Raw genomic sequence first — 20,055 nt, 5'->3', positions numbered from 1 at the left:
TTCAGGGGTCTCCCTCTGAATCTCAAGGGTGGGATCCTCATCCATGCTTGTAGGGGGATCTTGGTGTTCTAATTCATTAGAGCTTTTGGACCTCCTAAATGCTATGTCTTCTTCAAAGATGACATCTCTGCTTAGTTCAATTTGCCTTTGTCCAGGTATGTATACTCTGTAAGCCCTAGAGGTTTCACTATACCCAACAAATACCCCTTTCTTTCCAGAAGGTTCTAACTTTGATCTATTTTCTTTGGAAACATGAACATAGACTGGACACCCAAAGATCTGAAGATGACTTATGTCAAGTTTGTTACCAGTAAAGGCTTCTTCAGGGGTTTTATTATCAAGAAGAGAATGAGGACATCTATTTTGAATGTACACAGCTGTCCTAGATGCTTCAGCCCAAAATGAGGTTTCTATATTTTGGTCAAACAACATAGCTCTAGCAACTTCCACTATAGTCCTATTCTTTCTTTCAGCTACCCCATTTTGTTGTGGGTTATAAGGTACAATTAACTCCCTCTTAATCCCAACATTTATACAATAATCTTTAAACATATCAGAAGTGTATTCCCCCCTATTGTCTGTTCTTAAAGTTATGATTTTCTTACCTGTCATGTTTTCTGCAAGAGCTTTGAATTCCTTAAATTTAGAAAGGATTTCTTCAAACTCTTTGTACCTCAGAAAATATATCCACGTCTTCCTAGAATAATCATCTACAAATATTACATAATATAAAAATCCCCCAAAGGAGGGTACAGACATGGGTCCACATAAATCAGAATGAAATAATTCTAATACATTTTTGGATTTACTGTTGCTAGAATTGAAAGACCCTTTAGTATTCTTTCCTAAGGCACACCCGTTGCAGGCTCCTTCAAAACTGTGACTTAGCTTGGGTAAGCCAATCACCATCTTCTCTATCTTAGGTAGGGCAAGGAAATGAAGGTGCCCTAATCTTCTGTGCCAAAGTTCATTCGAATCTGGAGTCTCATGAATCAAGGCTTGAGGTGGAGTGGTGCAAAGTCTGTAGAGGCTCCCTTGTCTTACTCCAATGGTGTGGGATTTCTTGATGGTAGAGTTCTTTGGCCAAGCAAGTACCTTTCCTTCCATAAAGGTTAATATGTAACCCTTATCTTCAAGTGCAGAAATTGAGACAAGGTTTCTCTTTATACCAAGTACAAATAGAACTCCAATCAGCTGTATGGATATGCCTGACTTTAGGTTGATATTGAAGGTTCCTATTCCCATAATTGGATAATTTGAGTCATCACCAATTGTCACTTCTTCATTTGAATTTTCCACAAGTGTATCCAGGTGCTCACGAAATCCAGTGATGTGTCGAGATGCTCCGCTGTCAATCACCCATGTGTTGGAACTGGAGGTGACTTGACTAGAGAGGGCTAAGTAGAAGACTAGTTTCTCGGAATCACTCCCTTTCTTGACTTCTACCATTGAAGCTTGTTGCTTGATCCTGTCTGGACACTTCATTGCATAGTGCCCATATTGGTCACATCTGAAACATTGTACTTCAGAAATGTCTCTCTTTTTCCTTGAAGACCCCTTTCCATTTGAGTCGTTGTCCCTCTTTCTCTTAAAGTTCTTCTTCTTTCGTTTCTTGTGAGAATTAGAGTTTAGAACTTGAATGTCCTCATTACCATTGTTTTGTTTTATTCCTCTTGTGACAAGTTGAGATTCCTCTTGAATGCAATCGGTTTTCAATCTATCAAACTTAGGAAATTTAGAACGAGCACTGATTCCTTGAATGAACAATTCCCATGAGGTAGGAAGTCCATTCAGGGCCATCATAGCAAGTTCTTTGTTGTCTACTAGATGTCCAATAGTGGATAGTTGATCCCTAAGCTCAGTGATCCTCAAGAACCAATAGTGGATAGTTGAGTATTTAATATAGTTATTTAATGTTAGAGTATATACTAATAGTTTATCTATTAACATATATGTTAACATTGAATTAATCCATGCATCGGAATTATGAAATTGTACGACCGACGTTACAAGAATTAACAACTTTTATTAAAATTTTCTATTAATAGAAAAAGTAACTTATAAATTTTTATAAGCTCTTATTATAAGCTTTCTTGATTTCTTTTACACCCAATGGCAAAATTAATTAAGTATTAGGCCTCTTGTAACTAGATAACGTCCTAGAAAGTTGGGGACATTACATTAAAGCATTTTCGTAACTAAATATTAAATTTCATTCATATTGACATTACAAATCACAGTTATGCTACTAGTTCTTCTTGGCTTCCTACTAGGTACCACATCAACAGTGTAAATACTTAACGATGGAAAATTTGAAGTTCAAGATGACGCCAAGAACATGCATATTTTTAAGAAGAATTCATTTTTGCACAATGTTGATGTGTTTTTTATGACACCTTCAAACACAGAATAAAATAATAAGTATCTTATCCTCTCTTGAACAAAGACCTCTCAAATGCTAAACAATGTGATCAAACGAGACGACTCCAAGGTTCCGATAGTCAAGTCTTGACCTTATACATGGATAGACTCAATGATTGTGACCTAATTTGTTGGAATCACAAGGGGGACTTACATTGCACCTGAATGTCTGAATGTTGTTGGAACGAGGAGGTTTACTTGATTTGAAAAGAAAAGGCAAAACAGATAGGGTTTAGAATGCTAGTCTAATCCTAGGAATGTAAGAAACTGTGAATGACTTGGTGGAATTCTACTAGGCTTTGCTTTGCCATGCAAAGAACAACTCCACAAAGCTAGTGCAATCTTCTAAGGTAATCTTATGATAATCAAATCACCACCAACAACATAGACACCATCAATGTGATGTATATCAACAGGTAAGTAGCAACCGAAGTTAAGCTTATAAAGAGTTCAGTTGACCACTCAAAGTATTTTAAAATCAATGAAATACTAGTCTGAACATGCAAATTTCACCATCAATCATCCACAATAGCTTCCATCCATCTAATCAACATCATTTAACATGAGGATAAAACAATAAACCATGCAACATGTAGAAGAAACAAAACATTCCACCATAAATTCAATGAAAAGGATGTTTATTTGCAAGCTTGGCAACAATTTCTGCCTTCTCCTACTCTACTCTACTTTATCTTATGGCCAGGATCAAATTCAAATCAATGGCCAAGATTGAAAGATAGAAACCCTAATTAGAGTTTGTTACACCCTTTACATAGCATTTAATGTTTGACCAATTATAAAATTACATTTTATGGGGCACCAATCCTTCTTTGAATGATCGACCAATAGATGATGAGGGTGGGTACATCGAACTTTGTGCCTTGACATGTGGTAGTTATCCTCCTCGTTGAATGAGTATGGTGCATTGAATCTAGATGCCCTGACTTGGAATGATGTGATTAGGTTGAAGATGACAAGGTACCACCTCAACTTACTCATCTTGTAACTCATTACAAGTGGAGTGGTTGAGGCATATCTCTTGAATATCCAAACATTTCCAAGTGCCTGCAAAATGAGATGATGGTAGGAGATATTCCCAAATTGTATCTTCCTTGGGGATTAAGCCCTCTAACTTTGATTAACTCTTCTAGAACTATATCCTTGATCCTAAATCTCTTCACTGGAAGCCTCTGTCTTGGATTACTCTCCTAATGTACTAGCAACAATTCTTGCATTCTGAAAGAAAATTCAAGATAGTCATAAGTTCCTCCCTTTAAGTGGACCTCTACGCTTGCCTTGTAGTGCCTTTCCTTTGATGCTTCCTCCCTTGAATGTGTCGATTCCTTCAAGTCTAAGTTACCGGTTCGGGTTTGGGAGCGGGTTTGAGGACGTGAACCCAGTTCGTCGGTTCAGGCAAAAAAAATTTGCCTTTTGGGTTTGTGGGTTGGGTTTGTTCGTACATGTGTGTGTGTGTGTGTGTGTGTCTATTATATGCAAAAATTTAAATAAATATACAAATGAAGTTGTTTTAGGTCTCAAATGTATTTAGCAAGGGGCGGATTAGGGTTTTTTGCTTTAAAAAGGCAAAAAGAAATAATTTTTTAATGTTTAAAAGTCACTTTGATGTGACTTAACCCAGCTGGTCACCTGGGTTCACCCGGATTCGCGCTTGGGTTTGCCCGAGTCCGGCCAGAGTTCACCCCAGGGGCCCTGTGGGTTCGTGTTCACCCCTGGGGTGAACCCTCGCCGGACCAGGCACACACCCAACACAAACCAGGACCCACGTAGACCCGGTCCGTGTTAGGTCACCTGGGTTCACCTGGATTCGCGCTTGGGTTTGCCCGAGTCCGGCCAGAGTTCACCCCAGGGGCCCTGTGGGTTTGTGTTCACCCCTGGGGTGAACCCTCACCGGACCAGCCAACCAGGCACACACCCAACACAAACCATGACCCACGTGGACCCGGTCCGTGTTAGGGGCCTCAAACAGGCAAACCCAACAACTTAGCTTCAAGCCCTAATGTCTTCTCTTATACATATTAATCTTAGCCTTGAACCTGAAAGAAGGAAATATTGTGAATCAAGAATCATATAACAGTAGTAAAATGAACTTAATCTTGTAAAAATAACAAAAATCCTTCATCAATCAAGCGTTGAAATTCCCCTTTCAGGTCTGGAAATGAATACTTGAGCCTACAAACGATGATTTTGACTTGAAATCTGATTGAATCAGAATGGGCTTAGCTGAAATTGACTTTCAACCAAGTCTGATTTCCCTTTAGGATCTTAGGACTGATATTCTGCTCTTCTACATTTTGATTTCCCATTTTCTCGAGGTCTGATTTTTTTATGCTTCAGGTCTGATTGGACTTCTACCAAGTGGTAGACGAACCTGCTACACTTCATTAATCACCTAGGCCAGGGATTTCAAAGTGTAAGGAAGGTGTTCAAGGCTGGCTGGGCTTTTGGGGGAGTCAAGCGTGTGCCGGGCTTTTGGAGGCATGATTAAGGTGCCGGGGGTAAGGAAGAACAAGGAATGTGCTCAAGGAATTTGCTGGACTTTTGAGGCAGTGAGGAACATTGTCAAGAATGTGCCGGGCTTTTTGATGGGTGAGGAACATTCGCAAGAATGTGCCAGACTTTTGAGGGAGTGAGGAACATCTGCTTGGAAGTTCAGGATTCTGAAGCAGTGAGGAAGGTTCCTCTTTCACTATCATTCACCTTCATCTTTGGGGATTCTTTACTTAAATCTCTTTCAAAACACCCCATCTTCATTCACCACACTTTGTTCTGAAAAACTTCAAGTCATCTTGCTATATCGTGGATTTGGGATGGTGAGGAATATCCTCAAGATCTGATCAGGGTTTTTGGATGACAAGGAACATACCGTGGATTTTGGTGTGCAAGGAATATGCTGTGGATTTGAAGTCATGAGGAATGTTGCTCACTTAGACTTCTCCAAATCATGTTCGGTTCAACCACTTTTATCCTTTATCAACTTCATCTCTTGCCTGATCAAATATCAACATTGTTCCTTCCATTGCTAAGTCATGGATCATAAGGACAAATCATCACCTTCCGGTCTAGGTGTGGATTTGAGGTAGTAAGGAATGTCTTGCCTAAGAAGGTCACAGATTTGGGACAGAGCGGAACATCTTCTACCTTGGAAGGTCACGGATGTGAGGCAGTTGGGCATATGTCATTGATTTGGGACAGAGCGGAACATCTTCTACCTTGGAAGGTCACGGATGTGAGGCAGTCGGGCATATGTCATTGATTTGGAGGCATTGATTTTGGATGACAAGGAACATACCGTGGATTTTGGTGTGCAAGGAATATGCTGTGGATTTGAAGTCATGGATCATAAGGACAAATCATCACCTTCCGGTCTAGGTGTGGATTTGAGGTAGTAAGGAATGTCTTGCCTAAGAAGGTCACAGATTTGGGACAGAGCGGAACATCTTCTACCTTGGAAGGTCACGGATGTGAGGCAGTTGGGCATATGTCATTGATTTGGAGGCATGAGGAATGTCTCCCACTTTGGCCAGATTTACTAACCTGAACTTAGCCTATCAATTTGCTCTTACTACGGTATTACCCTCATTCAATCATTCCAAGTTCATTGATTTAGCATGTTCAATACTTCGTCTTTAGATAATTGCTCCCTTTTCCTTGATTATCTTTGGCTTCCAAGCTCTGGCCTAGAAGTATCCCCTTGCTTGGCCACTTGACCTGATTTGAAGGCTACCCTATGAGGCATCATCCTATTGGTTCACTTTGATCTCCATTCATCACTCAAGCTTTTGAGAACTGCTATGACTTCATTCTAACCTAGAGAGAGATGACTACCATCAAACTGCCCAAGACCCATACCCTGACCTGACCTAGAAGTTGCACTGCATCCCCTCTCAAGCAAGAGGCTAATAGCTCAAGAAACTACAGCCAAGCTAGACAACTAAACTAAGACAACTAACTCTAACAAGCAAAAAAAAAGTGGGGGGTTCCCATTTGCAATGGGGCGATGTGTGAAAACATCACAACATACAAAGCTAAATCATGCAAAATATGCAGATGTATTTCTGAAGATAATACACAACCAATGCACAATGTATTAATGAAACATCAAATGAAGAGTTTATACTACAATAAGGTTGGCTACAATTGTTAATGCTTATTAAAACATTTTTCAATATAATTCTATTCCCACTTACCACAACCTTTCCAGAGCCAACATCCAAACCATTCGATGTAAACCACTTCAACAATTCATTCTTATCTGCTTCAGTTCCCTGATTTTACAATAAAAAATGTAAGTCAATCTCAAATGATCTCTCAGTCATCAAATTCAGTAATGTTATTAGACATTCATGGAACACAATATTCACCAAATATTACAATTTATGTTGTACACAATTAGATTTTTACTTCATGATAATGTTTTTCAAACATGCAGTTAAATATAGAAATGTCACAAAATAATCTACATAAACGTCATTGATCATAAGTTCATACACATTAAGTAAGAACATCATCCAATGATTAGTTTCCTACTCAACTATAAGAAAAGTGGATACGTATTACTACTCCACAACATAGATGAAAAATCTGCAAAAAATCATTTAACTCCGATTTATCGCGAGTCATTTATGGAAACAATTAAATCTGCAAAAAACTCTTGGACGATTTTTTTGAAAGAATCGGGGCAATTTATTGGGAAAAATCACAAAAAATTAGAAGAAAAACTCAAATAAATCTGCAGTGATAAATTGTCATGTAATCTTTTACTGAATACTATCATGCACTTGATTACATAACCTTGCACCTGTGTTTGCATCACTGGGTAAACAGAAAGAGTACAGAAGTAATGGTCTATCCCTAACTAGTGTATGATGTCTCTCACGCCTAGGGGAATGATGAGAGATCCCAGCTGATGTATGAGATCCCTGACTATGTTGGCTTCCAGCCACAGATACTGATCTACTCCGTCTGCCTCTGTGTCTGTCCACTTCCAACCGCTCTAGGGTAACCTATATCCTGTCTAAGGTCTGAACAATCCTGGGCTGCGTAGTGATGAGAGTCCTCGTCATCTCTCTCTCTCTTGTCTATCTTCCTCAGTCTGATTTACTCCGGCACCCACCTGTTCATCTGCCATGATAGGTTCCTATTCTCTCCCACTCTCACGCTCGTACTGAGCTCTTCTGCGGGTATAGTATCTGTATAAGTCACTTCTTCCCGGATGCATAAAAGAAAAATAAAACTTAGCCCCACAAGCTGGCTGGCAAATAGCTCTGATACTACCGAAAGATCCCTGATGGATCCCTTCGCTGATCTGCTGTAGTTTTTCTAATTATTTTAATTGAATTTCCTGTTTATTACTATAATCTTCCAGGAATAGATAGAAGTTGCAGAAGTTGAGTTATTTTTATGTTTTGATAGTTTTTTACCAAGTAATAATTGAAGAACAAGTACATGAAAAGAGTACTGGAAATAAATGTTCATACACAGCCAAATCAGAATCGTACCAAGCAGATTTCTGATTATTTAAATCAAATAATTATCCAGATAGTGATTCCAAACAATTCCAGGAAGATTACAATAAGCTATGAGTCCAACCTGAATGAAGAGTGAAAACTGTAATCAAGAAGGAGGCTGCGGCAAATGTCCAAAGCTCTTACATAGCTCCACGTGGGAAGAGAAACGGCTGCAAAGTACGGCCGTACGGCTGTTAGGTGACGCCAAGCTGGAAATCCCAATCTCCACGCTGAACCCTAACTCTATCCACTGAATCCTCCAGAAAAGATGTCGTACCAACTCTAAAGCACTGAAAACTAAATGCAAGAACCAAATAACCACTGTGCTAGGGGCTACGTCCCAGACAGGCAAGACCCTGGGGTTTTCGTCCCAAATGCTGAATCGCTCTCCAGAGCAAATTCTCCAAATCAAAGATGAAAATGTGTAAAGATCGATGATAATTAGGTTACCATCTCCTTATAACTCCTCCCCTCTAGCTCGAACCCTAAAAGTGTATGAAAAGTGCGCTTAGGCTTATAAAGTCTTATTTCTCATATTTAGTAGCCAAGTATAGAGAAAACGCCACTTTTTTAATATAAAAGAATTCCGTTCATCAAAAGGGTCCTTGACAAATGGGAAACATTTAGAAAAGTTCAAGACCTTTCCAACGAGCTATAACACATGGGCATATGTATCTAGATGAAGCCAAAAACCCCTTATTACTCCAAAATGGCTATAAACATAGCCTTATTTAATTAATTAAACGCTAACTTAGGAAATATTTAAATATATTAAAAATATAACCCAAATAGCTGCAGAAGGCTCAAATGACTCCAAAAGCCTGAAATGAAACCTGCCACCTGTATGTGACTGAAGTCGGAAATCATGGATCCACTGGCAATCTTATCCCTAAAATCTAGGGATGCTCCTAAAAACTAGGAAACATACCCAAATCTTCTGAAACTGAAACCAAGGAATAGTCTCATGGAAACCCAACCCTAGATACTGTCATAACCTCCTAAATACTAGGAATAGCCTCCACAAATGTAGGAACTACCTCCTAAAATTAAGGAACTGCTCCAAACTGGTCTACTACTGCCAAAACACCAAATCCCAAACACTGAATATCCTCACTGAGTCTCTATCCACCACTGTCAGCCTACAAGACCCCATAATAAGATGACTCACAAGGCTCTGCTAGACAGAGCTAAAGAGGGGACATGACAGGATTAAGCCAGTCCAAGGATTAGTTGAAATTCTGCCTCGGGAAGCATGCCATAGAGTAAAATTTTTCATTTTTTCACAAAAATTTCAGGTAGTGGTCCTTCATTTTTGGAAACAAAAATGAGCACAACACTTACGAAGGTTATGCTTCACCAAATCATTGTCGGGAGTGTCTTGCCACCATTTCCAGCATTCCGACCCATTCAGGCCTTCAAAGGTGATATTCTGAGGTGTTAATGTATTTTTCCCACTTATGGCAGGTTGTGGTGCTTTCTGCTTTCGCTTCTAACTGGCACTGGCATCCATGGTGCTGCGTGCAACACACACGCCTAACGACAAGACCCTGGTATTTCTATCCATCTGACTGCTATTGGAGGAAGCCTGCAACTGCTTTTTCCAACTACGTTTCCCCGCTGACTCCATTAATTTCTCGTATAACTGATTTCTGGTTATAGTCGTATGATCGTGGGACACCTTTGTAACCACCTTCTTCGGTTGTGTATGGCTGCATATGCCTTCCATGTGCTTGTGCGCTGCGTTGTTGGGCGGAGTGCTTGGTTGTGTGTCTTTGCATCTAGGCGGGGCTGCGTGTTTTACTTCTTGCGTGGGAGGGAGTTTTATGTTTTTGGTTTTGTGTGGGCAGTGGTGTCCACCGTCGGTGGTTTCCACCGCACGGTGGTCCACCGTCAATGGTTCCACCGCCGGTGTTGCCATCGCACGGTGGTCCCACCGCCGGTGTTGCCACTGCACTATGGTTCCACCATCGGTGTTGCCACTGTACGGTGGCCCACATTTTTGTTTTTTTTTTTCAAGAAGACTGTCAAACATCCTAATTGGAGGGTCCAGGTTCCCTCCCTTCGTGGTAAACCTTTAATTTCGTCCCATTGACGGCGTCTGGTATCTCCTTCCCGTCGAGCGTCCACAACTTGATCGCCCCGTTGGCGTTAACCTCGCGTACCTTGAAGGGCCCTAGCCATCGCACTTTAAATTTTCTAGGTTTGATTTCGTTCTATTATGTGTTACACACGCTCCCTGTCGCCGACAGGGTCCCCCTTTCTTTTTTGGGCCTTTCTGTCTTCGCCCTGTTGAGTTTCGCGCAAAGTGTCTCGCATCCTTTCGAGCGAGCCCACGATTGGTCCGTAAGATGATGATGTTGAACGAAGAATCCAGTGATTCCATTAGGTCAGTCGAGCCCTCGGGCATGAATTCCAAAAGATTGTTCAAACTTGTGAAATCGCCTTGAATGGGCGTGTGATGATGGAGACTGGCGAAGTCCGCCAATTAAAAGAACAGCGCGTCTGGAGGTCACATAAGGACCCAAAGACGCCGATTTTCAAATAAGAACGATGAGAGAGATTTCATCATGCTTGTTTTTAACAAATTCGCGAGATTTGAATGAATGGCGATTTTCGCCAGCTGAAAGGCAAACGAAGAGCGAAATTTTCTCAAAATGGCCAAAAGGGCCGAAATTGACAAAAGCTCCAAAAAGTTCAAAAGTTGGCAAAAGTGCCTTAGGGGCCGAAAATGCTAAAGAGTTGACAAAAGTGCCTTAAGGTCCGAGAATGCTAAAAAGTTGACAAAAGTGCCTCAAGGTCCGAAAATGCTAAAAAGTTGACAAAAGTGCCTTAAGGGCCGAAAATGCTAAAAAGTTGACAAAAGTGCCTTAAAGTCCGAAAATGCTAAAAAGTTGACAAAAAGGCTAGATAGGCCGAAAAGTTAAAAGATTGCCAAAACGTTCACAAAGTCCGAAATTTGCGAAAAGGATAAAAGTGTCAAAGTTCACACTTGGGGTGAAGACAAAGTTAAAGTTTTAAGAGGGCATCCATATCCCCGAAAATCACTAGTTGGGGGAAGTGCGCGAGGAAAGCAAAGGTGGAAATTGGCAAAGTCACCAAATGGTGCGAAACTGGAAAATGACCATAAAGTTCACATTGCTCACAAACTCCTCATAAGGTCCGAAATTCACCATCTAGGGCAAAGTCGCAATGCGTAAGGCAAATATAATGAATTCGAAATTGGCAAAATCCCCCATTCCTCCGAAGATCACAGCGCAGAGAGTGCAGTAGGGGATAAAACGCGAAAGCATCCGAAATTCGCGATTTGGGGGATGAAGATGTGAATTTTAAAAGTCTACAAAAACCCTCATACTGCCGAAGTTGGCAATTTGGAGGATGAAACTGCAAAGTGTCTGAAGTTTTAAAGTTCCCTCATTCCGCCGAAGTTAGGGTAAAATCCCATGAGAGGGGATCGCATAAGGTTTGAAAGGTGAAGCCAGAAAGCACAATTTCCCAAGGTAAAAACGTTGACATAAACCCTTTCAAACATTCAAGTTCAATTACCATTTCATCCAAGGTGAAGAATCGCTAAGTCTAAAACTCAAAATTACAAATTCTTTTCAAACTGCAGTCGCGAAAATTTGAATTAGAAAGTTAACCATTGGAATTCAAAATTGCAAACCCTCCCATTCAAAATTTGCAGAACTATCCATCCGTTCTTGCACGGCAAATCGGGCAGTTTCTCACCATCCATTTTCACCAGGTAAGTACGCTTTGTCTCTCTTGATCATCTGAAATATCTACAAATTGGATGGATGTCTGTGCGAAAAATTGATTAAAATGCTTATATCTTCAAAAGTTCACATCTTTTTTCCGATTGTAAGGTGTCATGCCAGGCATTTGAAATCAGAACTTACTCCTAAAAATCAGCTAGAAAATGCATTTTCAAACTTAGGAAAGTTTCTCAAGCTTTGTCCATTTTGAAAATTAATCCCGAAAATGCTTAAGTATAAATTCGCGATCAAAAGCTTCATAAATACTTTAGTTTAAATCAATGAAGCTTTTAGCTAGCAATATCACGTTGTTTCCAATTCAATTTTTGAATTAGTCCAAGAACGCTAGCATATTCTCTATCTAACCCGCCTTCTTTTATATCGCCTCGTAATCCGCATCCAACTGTGCAAGATAAATGCCTAAATCGGCGGTGGAATCATCAAAGACGCCCGCTACAGCCGAGACATCGCGAGCATCCAAATCAGATATCCCACGCAAAGTGGAAAGGATGAAGTACCTGCATCAAAGAGGGGGATTGAGGAAGTCAAAAGTTCAGAGTGTCTGGGACAATGTCGATGATACTAACCTAGGCCATATCGATATCCAAGATTTCAAGAGCCGAGTCTTCTCCCCTAATGCCTACGGCAGGCCTAGGCAAATGATGGAAAGTGGCATTGCCCAAGCGGCGGAATTTCCTCCAACAGTGCAAAACTATGAGTTAGTGGTAGAGGCTGCCCGGCATTACCAGCCAGATTCCAGATTGGTGCTCCTCGAGAACATGACCCTCGCTAACTTCACTCCTGAGGCCATTGGCGACGCATTCGACATTCCCTTCCCAAACAATCCCACGGCCACGACTATAGACGAAGCAAAGGGGGAGTATGATAAGAATCCTGCCAGATGCAGAACACTGATCAACGAAGAGTGGTACAAGGAGAGAAGGCCTCCAAGCGTCAAAATTGGGAAAAAGACCCCAAGAAGTGAGTTTCACAATGAGGATGGGGATATGGTCACATTGCTCAGCAGGGTTATGGGACTTCCTAAATCCAACTACTTTGAAGAGTGGATGTTTTATTTCACAGAGCAAGTCTTCGCTGGGAAGTCCAAGTTTGACTGGGCCCAGATTATAAGCGACAACATCTACACTCAGGTAATTGAACTCGAGACAAAGAAGTACTTCACTATGACCTCCTATTTGGTCTACATGTTCTCCAAGAACCAGCCACTGCCAGGTTTGATAATGAAAGGTGAAATTGGGAATGGACCTGATCAGGTAAAGGTATACGATTGTTACCCACAGCTACACTATCAGGATATAGCTCAGAGAGAAAAGAACAGCCCGGCTTATGCAGTTGGCCAGTATGAGCGCGTCAATGACGCCTTCACAATGCGCCTGGTCAGGCTAATGCAGGGAGGATTACACATAAGGCTCTCAGAGCAAGCTACTATTCTAGTACAAAGATACGGGGCCTAGTTCATCCAGTTCCCAAGGTTCTCCTATATCCGGATAGCTGGCCTTGATGGTCCCCTTCTCCGACTTCCACGGTACCCAACTGAATAGATAGTTCTTATGGACGTCGCAAGGCAGTCACGTCCGGCCGGCATCTTACTCAGAGACAGCAAGCAGGCTGGATTCGTATTAACCATGATTATAGGCAACCAGAATGTCCATCTAAAGACCCCCACCCAAGCAGAAGAATCCTTCGCAGAGCTGGCCTCCTATGGCCTACAAGAGCATTTTCCAAGGAAATGCTTTGATCATGACAATCTGGCAAAGAGGGCCTATGGCAAGCGGTATAGAGAAAAGGAGTTAGTTGAGGATTATTGGAAGAACTGCTCTAATGACTATGAGGTCCGGAGGCGTGAATATTCTAGGCTGAGTGTGCAGCAAATGCGACTCTTTGAATACCGTCGGGTCCCAGATCAACTCACAGATTCAGGGAATCGTCTGCAATTCCGAGAATTTGAGGTAGTAAGGCTTCTTTTGCCAGGCGTTGATTGGTCGCAAGACCCGATCACTGATTTTGAGGCAATCATGGCAGCCCCAGCAAGATATACAGACCAATGGTTGCATCAGCAGATTGAGCGACTAATTCATGAAGGAGTCCAGTTCACCTACCACTTAATGGGTAGCCTCAATTCTCAATCCTCCGAAGATGAGGGAACTTCCAATGCACCCAAGGAAGAAATTGAAAAGCCTGAGAAAAGGAAGAAGGCTAAAGCCAGCAGAGGAACTCAGACATCCAAGAGAACAAGAAGGGAGAAGATTCCCATTAGGAGACCAAAGGTCACTTCATCGTCAAAGGACCCCAGTTCGTCCGACGATGTAGTAGAACTAGATTATATACTTGCTTCGCCTTCCCAGAGCGATATTGATGCATTTGGAGTTGATGATCCTCTCGCACCCGACATGCTAGACGCCGAGCTAAGAGCTATTGAATCAGCCGAGCCAGGTAACCAAATTGAGGAAGGAGAGATTCCATCCATGCAGGGGATCGAAGTACATGAACCTACCCAACAAAGCCACCATGAATTGTTGCTCCACAATGCTACTAAAGATGACTCTACCGTTGAAGGAGAGCAAAGGACAGAGGAGACCCGCGAGCTCGAAAAAACTGAAGAGCAACCATCACACGAGGGCACCAAACAGTTGTTCAGTGAAGTGGGAGAAAACTCTGCTGCAAGCAAAGAGCTCAACACCTCCTCCCGTAACCGAGCAGCTGCAGATTTGTGATGAGGCGACTGAAAAACATCAAAGAACAAAGTGCAAGTTTAACCATAGCATCAACCCAAACTGTACCTCAAGAATGGTTAATTGCTCGAGCTCAGCGCAAAGCCGACACAAAGTCACCCATCGATTTGGAGGACATATTCTCATGTATAGATCAAGCTAAAGCCAAGGGGAAGAAAAAGCCCAAGGCATATTCTAGAATAACTAAAGATGAGCAAAGGAACCGTACTCTTCACATTGCCACCCCACCTGTAGACAAGCCAGCAGATCAGATTACACTGGCAGATTATAGCATCACGACTGTCCCCATCGAACGAGCCACTAAGGAACAAGAAAAGGAGGAATTCAAAGATTCAGTGCAGAACATACTCAGGCAACTTGAAGAGATAACAGCTAAGAAGGATATGTATCGAGCTCGTGCTGAACAGGCTGAAGGGTACATCAATCAACTCTTGAGACCATTACACAATGCTTCTGAATCCCATATTCCCCTGACAGCATTAGCACAGAGAACCACAACAGAATTTGAAGGAGTACAAGACACCGCAAGGGCCGTCAAGGAATGGATACAGAGCATCAAAGTAAGGGGAGAACAAATCCTTGAGGAAGTAAAAGAGATGGCCCACCATCGAGAGATCACTCTAGTCAAACTATTAGAGGTAAAAAGGGAATCCCTCAGAATGCACGAAGTGGCTGCCAAAACTCTCCCCCTCATGAGGGCTCTCTTCTGGACCCATGCACAGATTCCTACATTGTCTACCATCCTCGATCCATATAACATCAGCACTCTTAAGGAAGGGTACTGGACTATCACCATGAAAAATGACACAAGAGAAATCATTGATAAAGAAAATGACGCATGCGAGGCAATTCTGAGAGGCATGCAAGAGCTCGGCAAGATGATCCTCCGATCAATGGTTTCAAGGTGGCGAAATGACCTGTCAAATGACGTAATGCAGCCAGACTAGGAAGAGAGACTAGGGACGGATAGAGTCACCTATTCAGCTAAGGACTTGAGTTTTGTTGGTCAGTTCCATTCAGACATGTTGTGCTTCGAGCATAACCATTCCATTTGGAAGGATGGTTTGAAGCACATGGACCAGTACCTCGAAGGCATGCAATATAGAATTCGGCATCCTCCTATGCCTCCATTCAGTCTGCTATTCCAATTATGCATCAGGTTCCAGGAGTATGTTCGTGAGGAACGTGCGGCAAGTCGTGATCTTTGGCAAGAATATTTGCACGGCGAGGATGAATTCTTGGAAAAGGCATGTGAAGCTAAAAAAGAAAAAGTGCTCTCCTAAAGTGCTTTTTTCTTTTTAATTTTGAAAAGTCCACTTTTGGCCAAAAGGGTCATGTTTGACTTCCAAGTCAACTAAATGTAAAACTTTATGTGTATGCACCTTTTTGAATTATTTTGGATATGTTCTAATTACCTTTTGGGCAGTTATTACTCCCTTTGGGGTAGTTGCTGATATTTGCCTCCCATTTATGGGTATGGGCAGCCATGTCTTATGGATGAACCTGGGCCATTTATTTAGATTAAATCTTGGCCATTCATCCATTTTTGAAACCTATTTAAGGGACTGGTTTTCCCTCATTTTGTAAGTTCTTGGATTGTTGCTGAAGCTCTGGCAAAATTTATAGGATTTAATGCAAAGTTAAGACTGTTTCAAAGTTTCCTTGTGAGTGCATCGTCTCCTTCTTCATTAATTTAGAATTTTTCAGTCATATTTCTTTCCTTTATATAGCATTTTCAGAAAAATATCCGATAGAACCCCCACTGTTCATACCATTAGGGAATGGCTGATTGTCTTTCCCTCTGCATGGTTAATCTGAACCTTTTATATGCTTAGTTCGGTTATTGAATGCTCACTGAATGTGTAATGTCCCCTTTTTAGCGCAACATGATATGGGATGTCATTAGCCTATTCTGACACGGTCCCGAAGGCTAACAAGGACATTGGTGGGATCCTGAGGTGTTTTGGCCTAGGTGTTTTCAGTTTCAGGCCAATCGGTGCTGCTCTGACAGGGTTTCTAGACACTTACTATTTATAGTAAGTTAGTCTCCAAGCAGTGACTTGAAATTTCTAGTGTTTCCCTGGTTGGCATAATTATCAGTAAAAAATATTTGAAGGCGACAATGATTTAAAGGGATTATCAACAATGTTTTAATATTTAACGATAAAGTGTAAAGTTAAATTAAATATTTAACTTTATCGTTATATTATAAGGTTGGGAATATAAAGTAATGTTTAAAATATTAAAAGTTCCCTTTAATGTGTACATTGTGGGAAATAATATTTTATTCTAAAATGCATTATCCCACATTTAGGAAATGAAGTGTTTGCATCCAGGAAGAAGATATAAATTGAGGTTGAGAGCTCTCTTTGGAGTATGCTTGGAGAAGATTTAATATCTTGTTGTTGGATTTCTTGAGAAATCTGATTCGTTGGGCTTGGAGGACGAAATCCCTCTTGGTCAACATTCTTCTCGCTGTTGTGAGATACAGTCAGGGGAATTTATGGTGTTTTCATTTAGGAAACACACTGGGTTCATTAGATTTTCACAGGGCAGATTTAGGAAGATTTTGGAGCAGATTAAAGGTGATAGTGAAGATATATGAGTTGCTATGAGCAGTGCGTGAACAGTGTCGTGAATAGTGCAGCTACAGTGTGTGAACAATGTTTTCAGCAGGTTCTATACTTGTGGAGTTCAGGTTTGAATTTGTTTATTATCATAAGGTCTGTAATATTCTTCAGATCTGATTTGTATGCTTGGGGTTGGAATTAAATAAATACCATCAGCATTAATCTTCTTGTTTTTGGTATTTGATATGTCTGGTTGTTTTTATATTGAATAAACTTTGAAAGCTTTACAATAAATATCAATTTATCCAATTTATCCTATTGCAAATCAAGAACCAAAAAATCCAATAGTCAGCTTGCAAGCCAACTGTTTGACAAAATTACACTAAGTAAAAAGGACATAAATTTAGTGCCGAACAGGGGGGTGCCCATTACAGTGGCTTCAGAGCTATAAGTCCTGCCATCCTGTGGAGGTCTTACAGAGACTTTGGAACAGCCGGATAGAGGGAAAAGTGTTTGACGAAATATCAAAACACTAAAATCAGAAATTAATGAATTAAAAAACATGCTAAGCATGTATGTTTAAGCATGCAACAGGGGCCTTATAACTTCCGCCATACCAAAGCAAGACAAAACAGAAATTTGAACTCACAGAGCGAGCAGTCTAGTTCATCCGTGCAGGTGGACATAGAATCCAGTCATACAGACATAGAGGAAATATTCTTTGATCAGGACAGCAGTATGGGTGACCGAGATGATAGGAATACCATTCCAGATCAGGGGGAGGTAATGTTCAAACAGTTACTGGGTACGTTAGAGCAAGGGCAGCATATGCAGCAGGAGCAGAATAGGTGAATGGACATGATGTTGCAGCTTATGGCTAGACAGATGGGCATCAATATTAATCCAGGTGATGCCAACAATGGAAACAATAACAATGGGGGAAACGATAACAATAGGGGCAATGATAATAATGGAGGCCGAGGCAACAACAATGGCCCTGAGAATAACATTAATGGTAATAATGGACATGGCAACAATGGGAATGAGGCAGATAACTTTAGACACCTTGCATGCCCAGCTCGAACAACGAGCTCGAGACCTCTTCTACCCACCTTCCCACCTAGGGATCCGGTTCAACCAATGAACGAACCGCAGATTACTGAGTTACAGGGTCAGTTCAGGAGGGACTGGGAGGCCAGTGGACCCGAGTTTCAGGCAGATATTTCCCTCAGAGATTATATGGACTTGAGGATGAGACATATGCCTAGAGCAGGAGGGAGGAATCAGAATTTTGAGCTGAGAAAGAAAGTTGGAAAACTTTCCTTGCCTTATTATGATGCTTTAGGGAAGATGACCGCACGAGCTTGGGTGCAGAAGGTAGATACATACTTGCAGCTTAATCCTATGCCTGAGGAGGAGGCTATCAAGTATGCGGCTATGCATTTGGACGGCATTGCGCATGAATGGTGGCATCATGGCATGGTGACTCTGGGGCATAATCAGATTACATCCTATGAGGAATTCACAGAAAGATTGATTGAGAGATTTGACACTAGGGATCCTGAGTTACATTTCAAGGAGCTAGCACAGTTAAAACAGTCAGGTTCTGTGGATGCTTACATCGCTAAGTTTCAGCGTTTGTCTGTACTTGTTACTGATATCTCTCCTAGGAGATTGGTGGTGTTATTTTGTGATGGGCTTGCTGATCCATTACGTGGTTGGGTGAAGGGACATGATCCACTCACCTTAGCAGAAGCAACTAAAAAGGCACGAGATTTAGCCCCTTCGGTATACAAAGGAAAATACCATTCAACAAATTCTTCCTATTGCAAGGACAAAGACAAAAAACCATTTCAGAAAGAGTATAACAAACCCAAAGAAGGATCAAAAGGACTAGACAGTGAAACCTTGAATGAACTTCGAAAGAAGAAACTGTGCTTCCAGTGTAGAGAGTCTTGGGACTTATCTCATTAATGCCCTCTCAAGGCTAAGGCAAATCAAATGGAGTATTTTTCAGCAGAGGAGTCAGAGTCAGAAGGGGAGGATCAGCACTCCGATTCAGATGAAGGTAACACGATAGAGGAGAGCAGCATTCCTAAGGATGATAGATCGTTGGCACGCTTGACAGGGGCCCAAAAGGCAATCACATTTAAGGTCAGGGGTACTATTCAGGGGCAGAAAGTGATATCTCTCATTGACACTGGGGCTACACATAACTTTATAGATACACAGTTGGTAGCCAAGAGAGGTTTACAGACAGAGGAGCATGATGGTTTCAGGGTCATGGTGGCTAATGGCCAAAAGCTATTATGTACTCAGAAGGTTTCAAATCTTCACATTAGATTTGGAGATGGCTATGAGTTGGAGGATGATTTCTATGTTGTGGACATGGGAGATTACGACGTCATCCTCGGTATGACATGGATGGCATCGCTGGTTGAGTAAACTTTCAACCTAGAGAAGTTGGAAATGAGGTTTCAGCATGAGGGTAGGACTGTTGTTCTCAGGGGACTTTCAGATGGGAGTTGCAGGGTAGTCTCTTTGAGGAGAATGGAGAGACTTTTTCGACATAATGACATAGAGTGGGCAACAGAGTGCTTGGTTATGCCAACTTCACTGGAGCCTCGGGTGAAGAGTCATCCACCAGATATACAGGAGATTCTTGACAGGCATGCCAAGGTATTCAGTGATATTCCTCACGGGGTTCCTCCTGACAGGGGTGCAGAGCATGTTATTGAGCTCAAGGAGGGAGCCAAACCAGTGATCACTCCCTATTGTCATCCTAAGAAACATAAAGATGAGATAGAGAAGGCAATTAAGGAGTTGTTGGAAATGGGGCACATCAGGCCTAGCAAAAGCCCCTTTGCTTCAGCTGTAGTTCTGGTAAAGAAAAAGGATGGGACAATGCGCATGTGCATTGATTATAGGGCATTGAATAAGAAAACAATAAAAAACAGATATCCCATTCCTCAGATTGATGAGTTGATTGATGAATTGCATGGAGCATGCTTTTTCACCAAAATAGACTTAC

At 41.5% G+C, this 20,055-nt stretch overlaps 1 protein-coding gene across 2 annotated transcripts in view; it reads right to left on the bottom strand.

Annotated features, from left to right (window-relative positions):
* Positions 1-20,055, bottom strand: part of LOC131047033 (uncharacterized) — a 366,423-nt gene that overhangs the window by 277,667 nt on the left and 68,701 nt on the right. For both annotated transcript variants that reach the window (XR_009358409.1, XM_057980827.2), the window contains exon 7: positions 6,630-6,707. Coding sequence is in view for 1 of the 2 variants with exons in the window: in XM_057980827.2 (XP_057836810.1) it covers positions 6,630-6,707 (78 nt within the window). In the remaining variant the exon portion in view is untranslated. The remainder of the gene's footprint in view (positions 1-6,629; positions 6,708-20,055) is intronic.

This window comes from Cryptomeria japonica, chromosome 7, assembly GCF_030272615.1.
Source record: "Cryptomeria japonica chromosome 7, Sugi_1.0, whole genome shotgun sequence".
Classification (NCBI taxonomy): Eukaryota; Viridiplantae; Streptophyta; class Pinopsida; order Cupressales; family Cupressaceae; genus Cryptomeria; species Cryptomeria japonica.
This window is presented reverse-complemented; position numbering and strand designations above follow the sequence as displayed.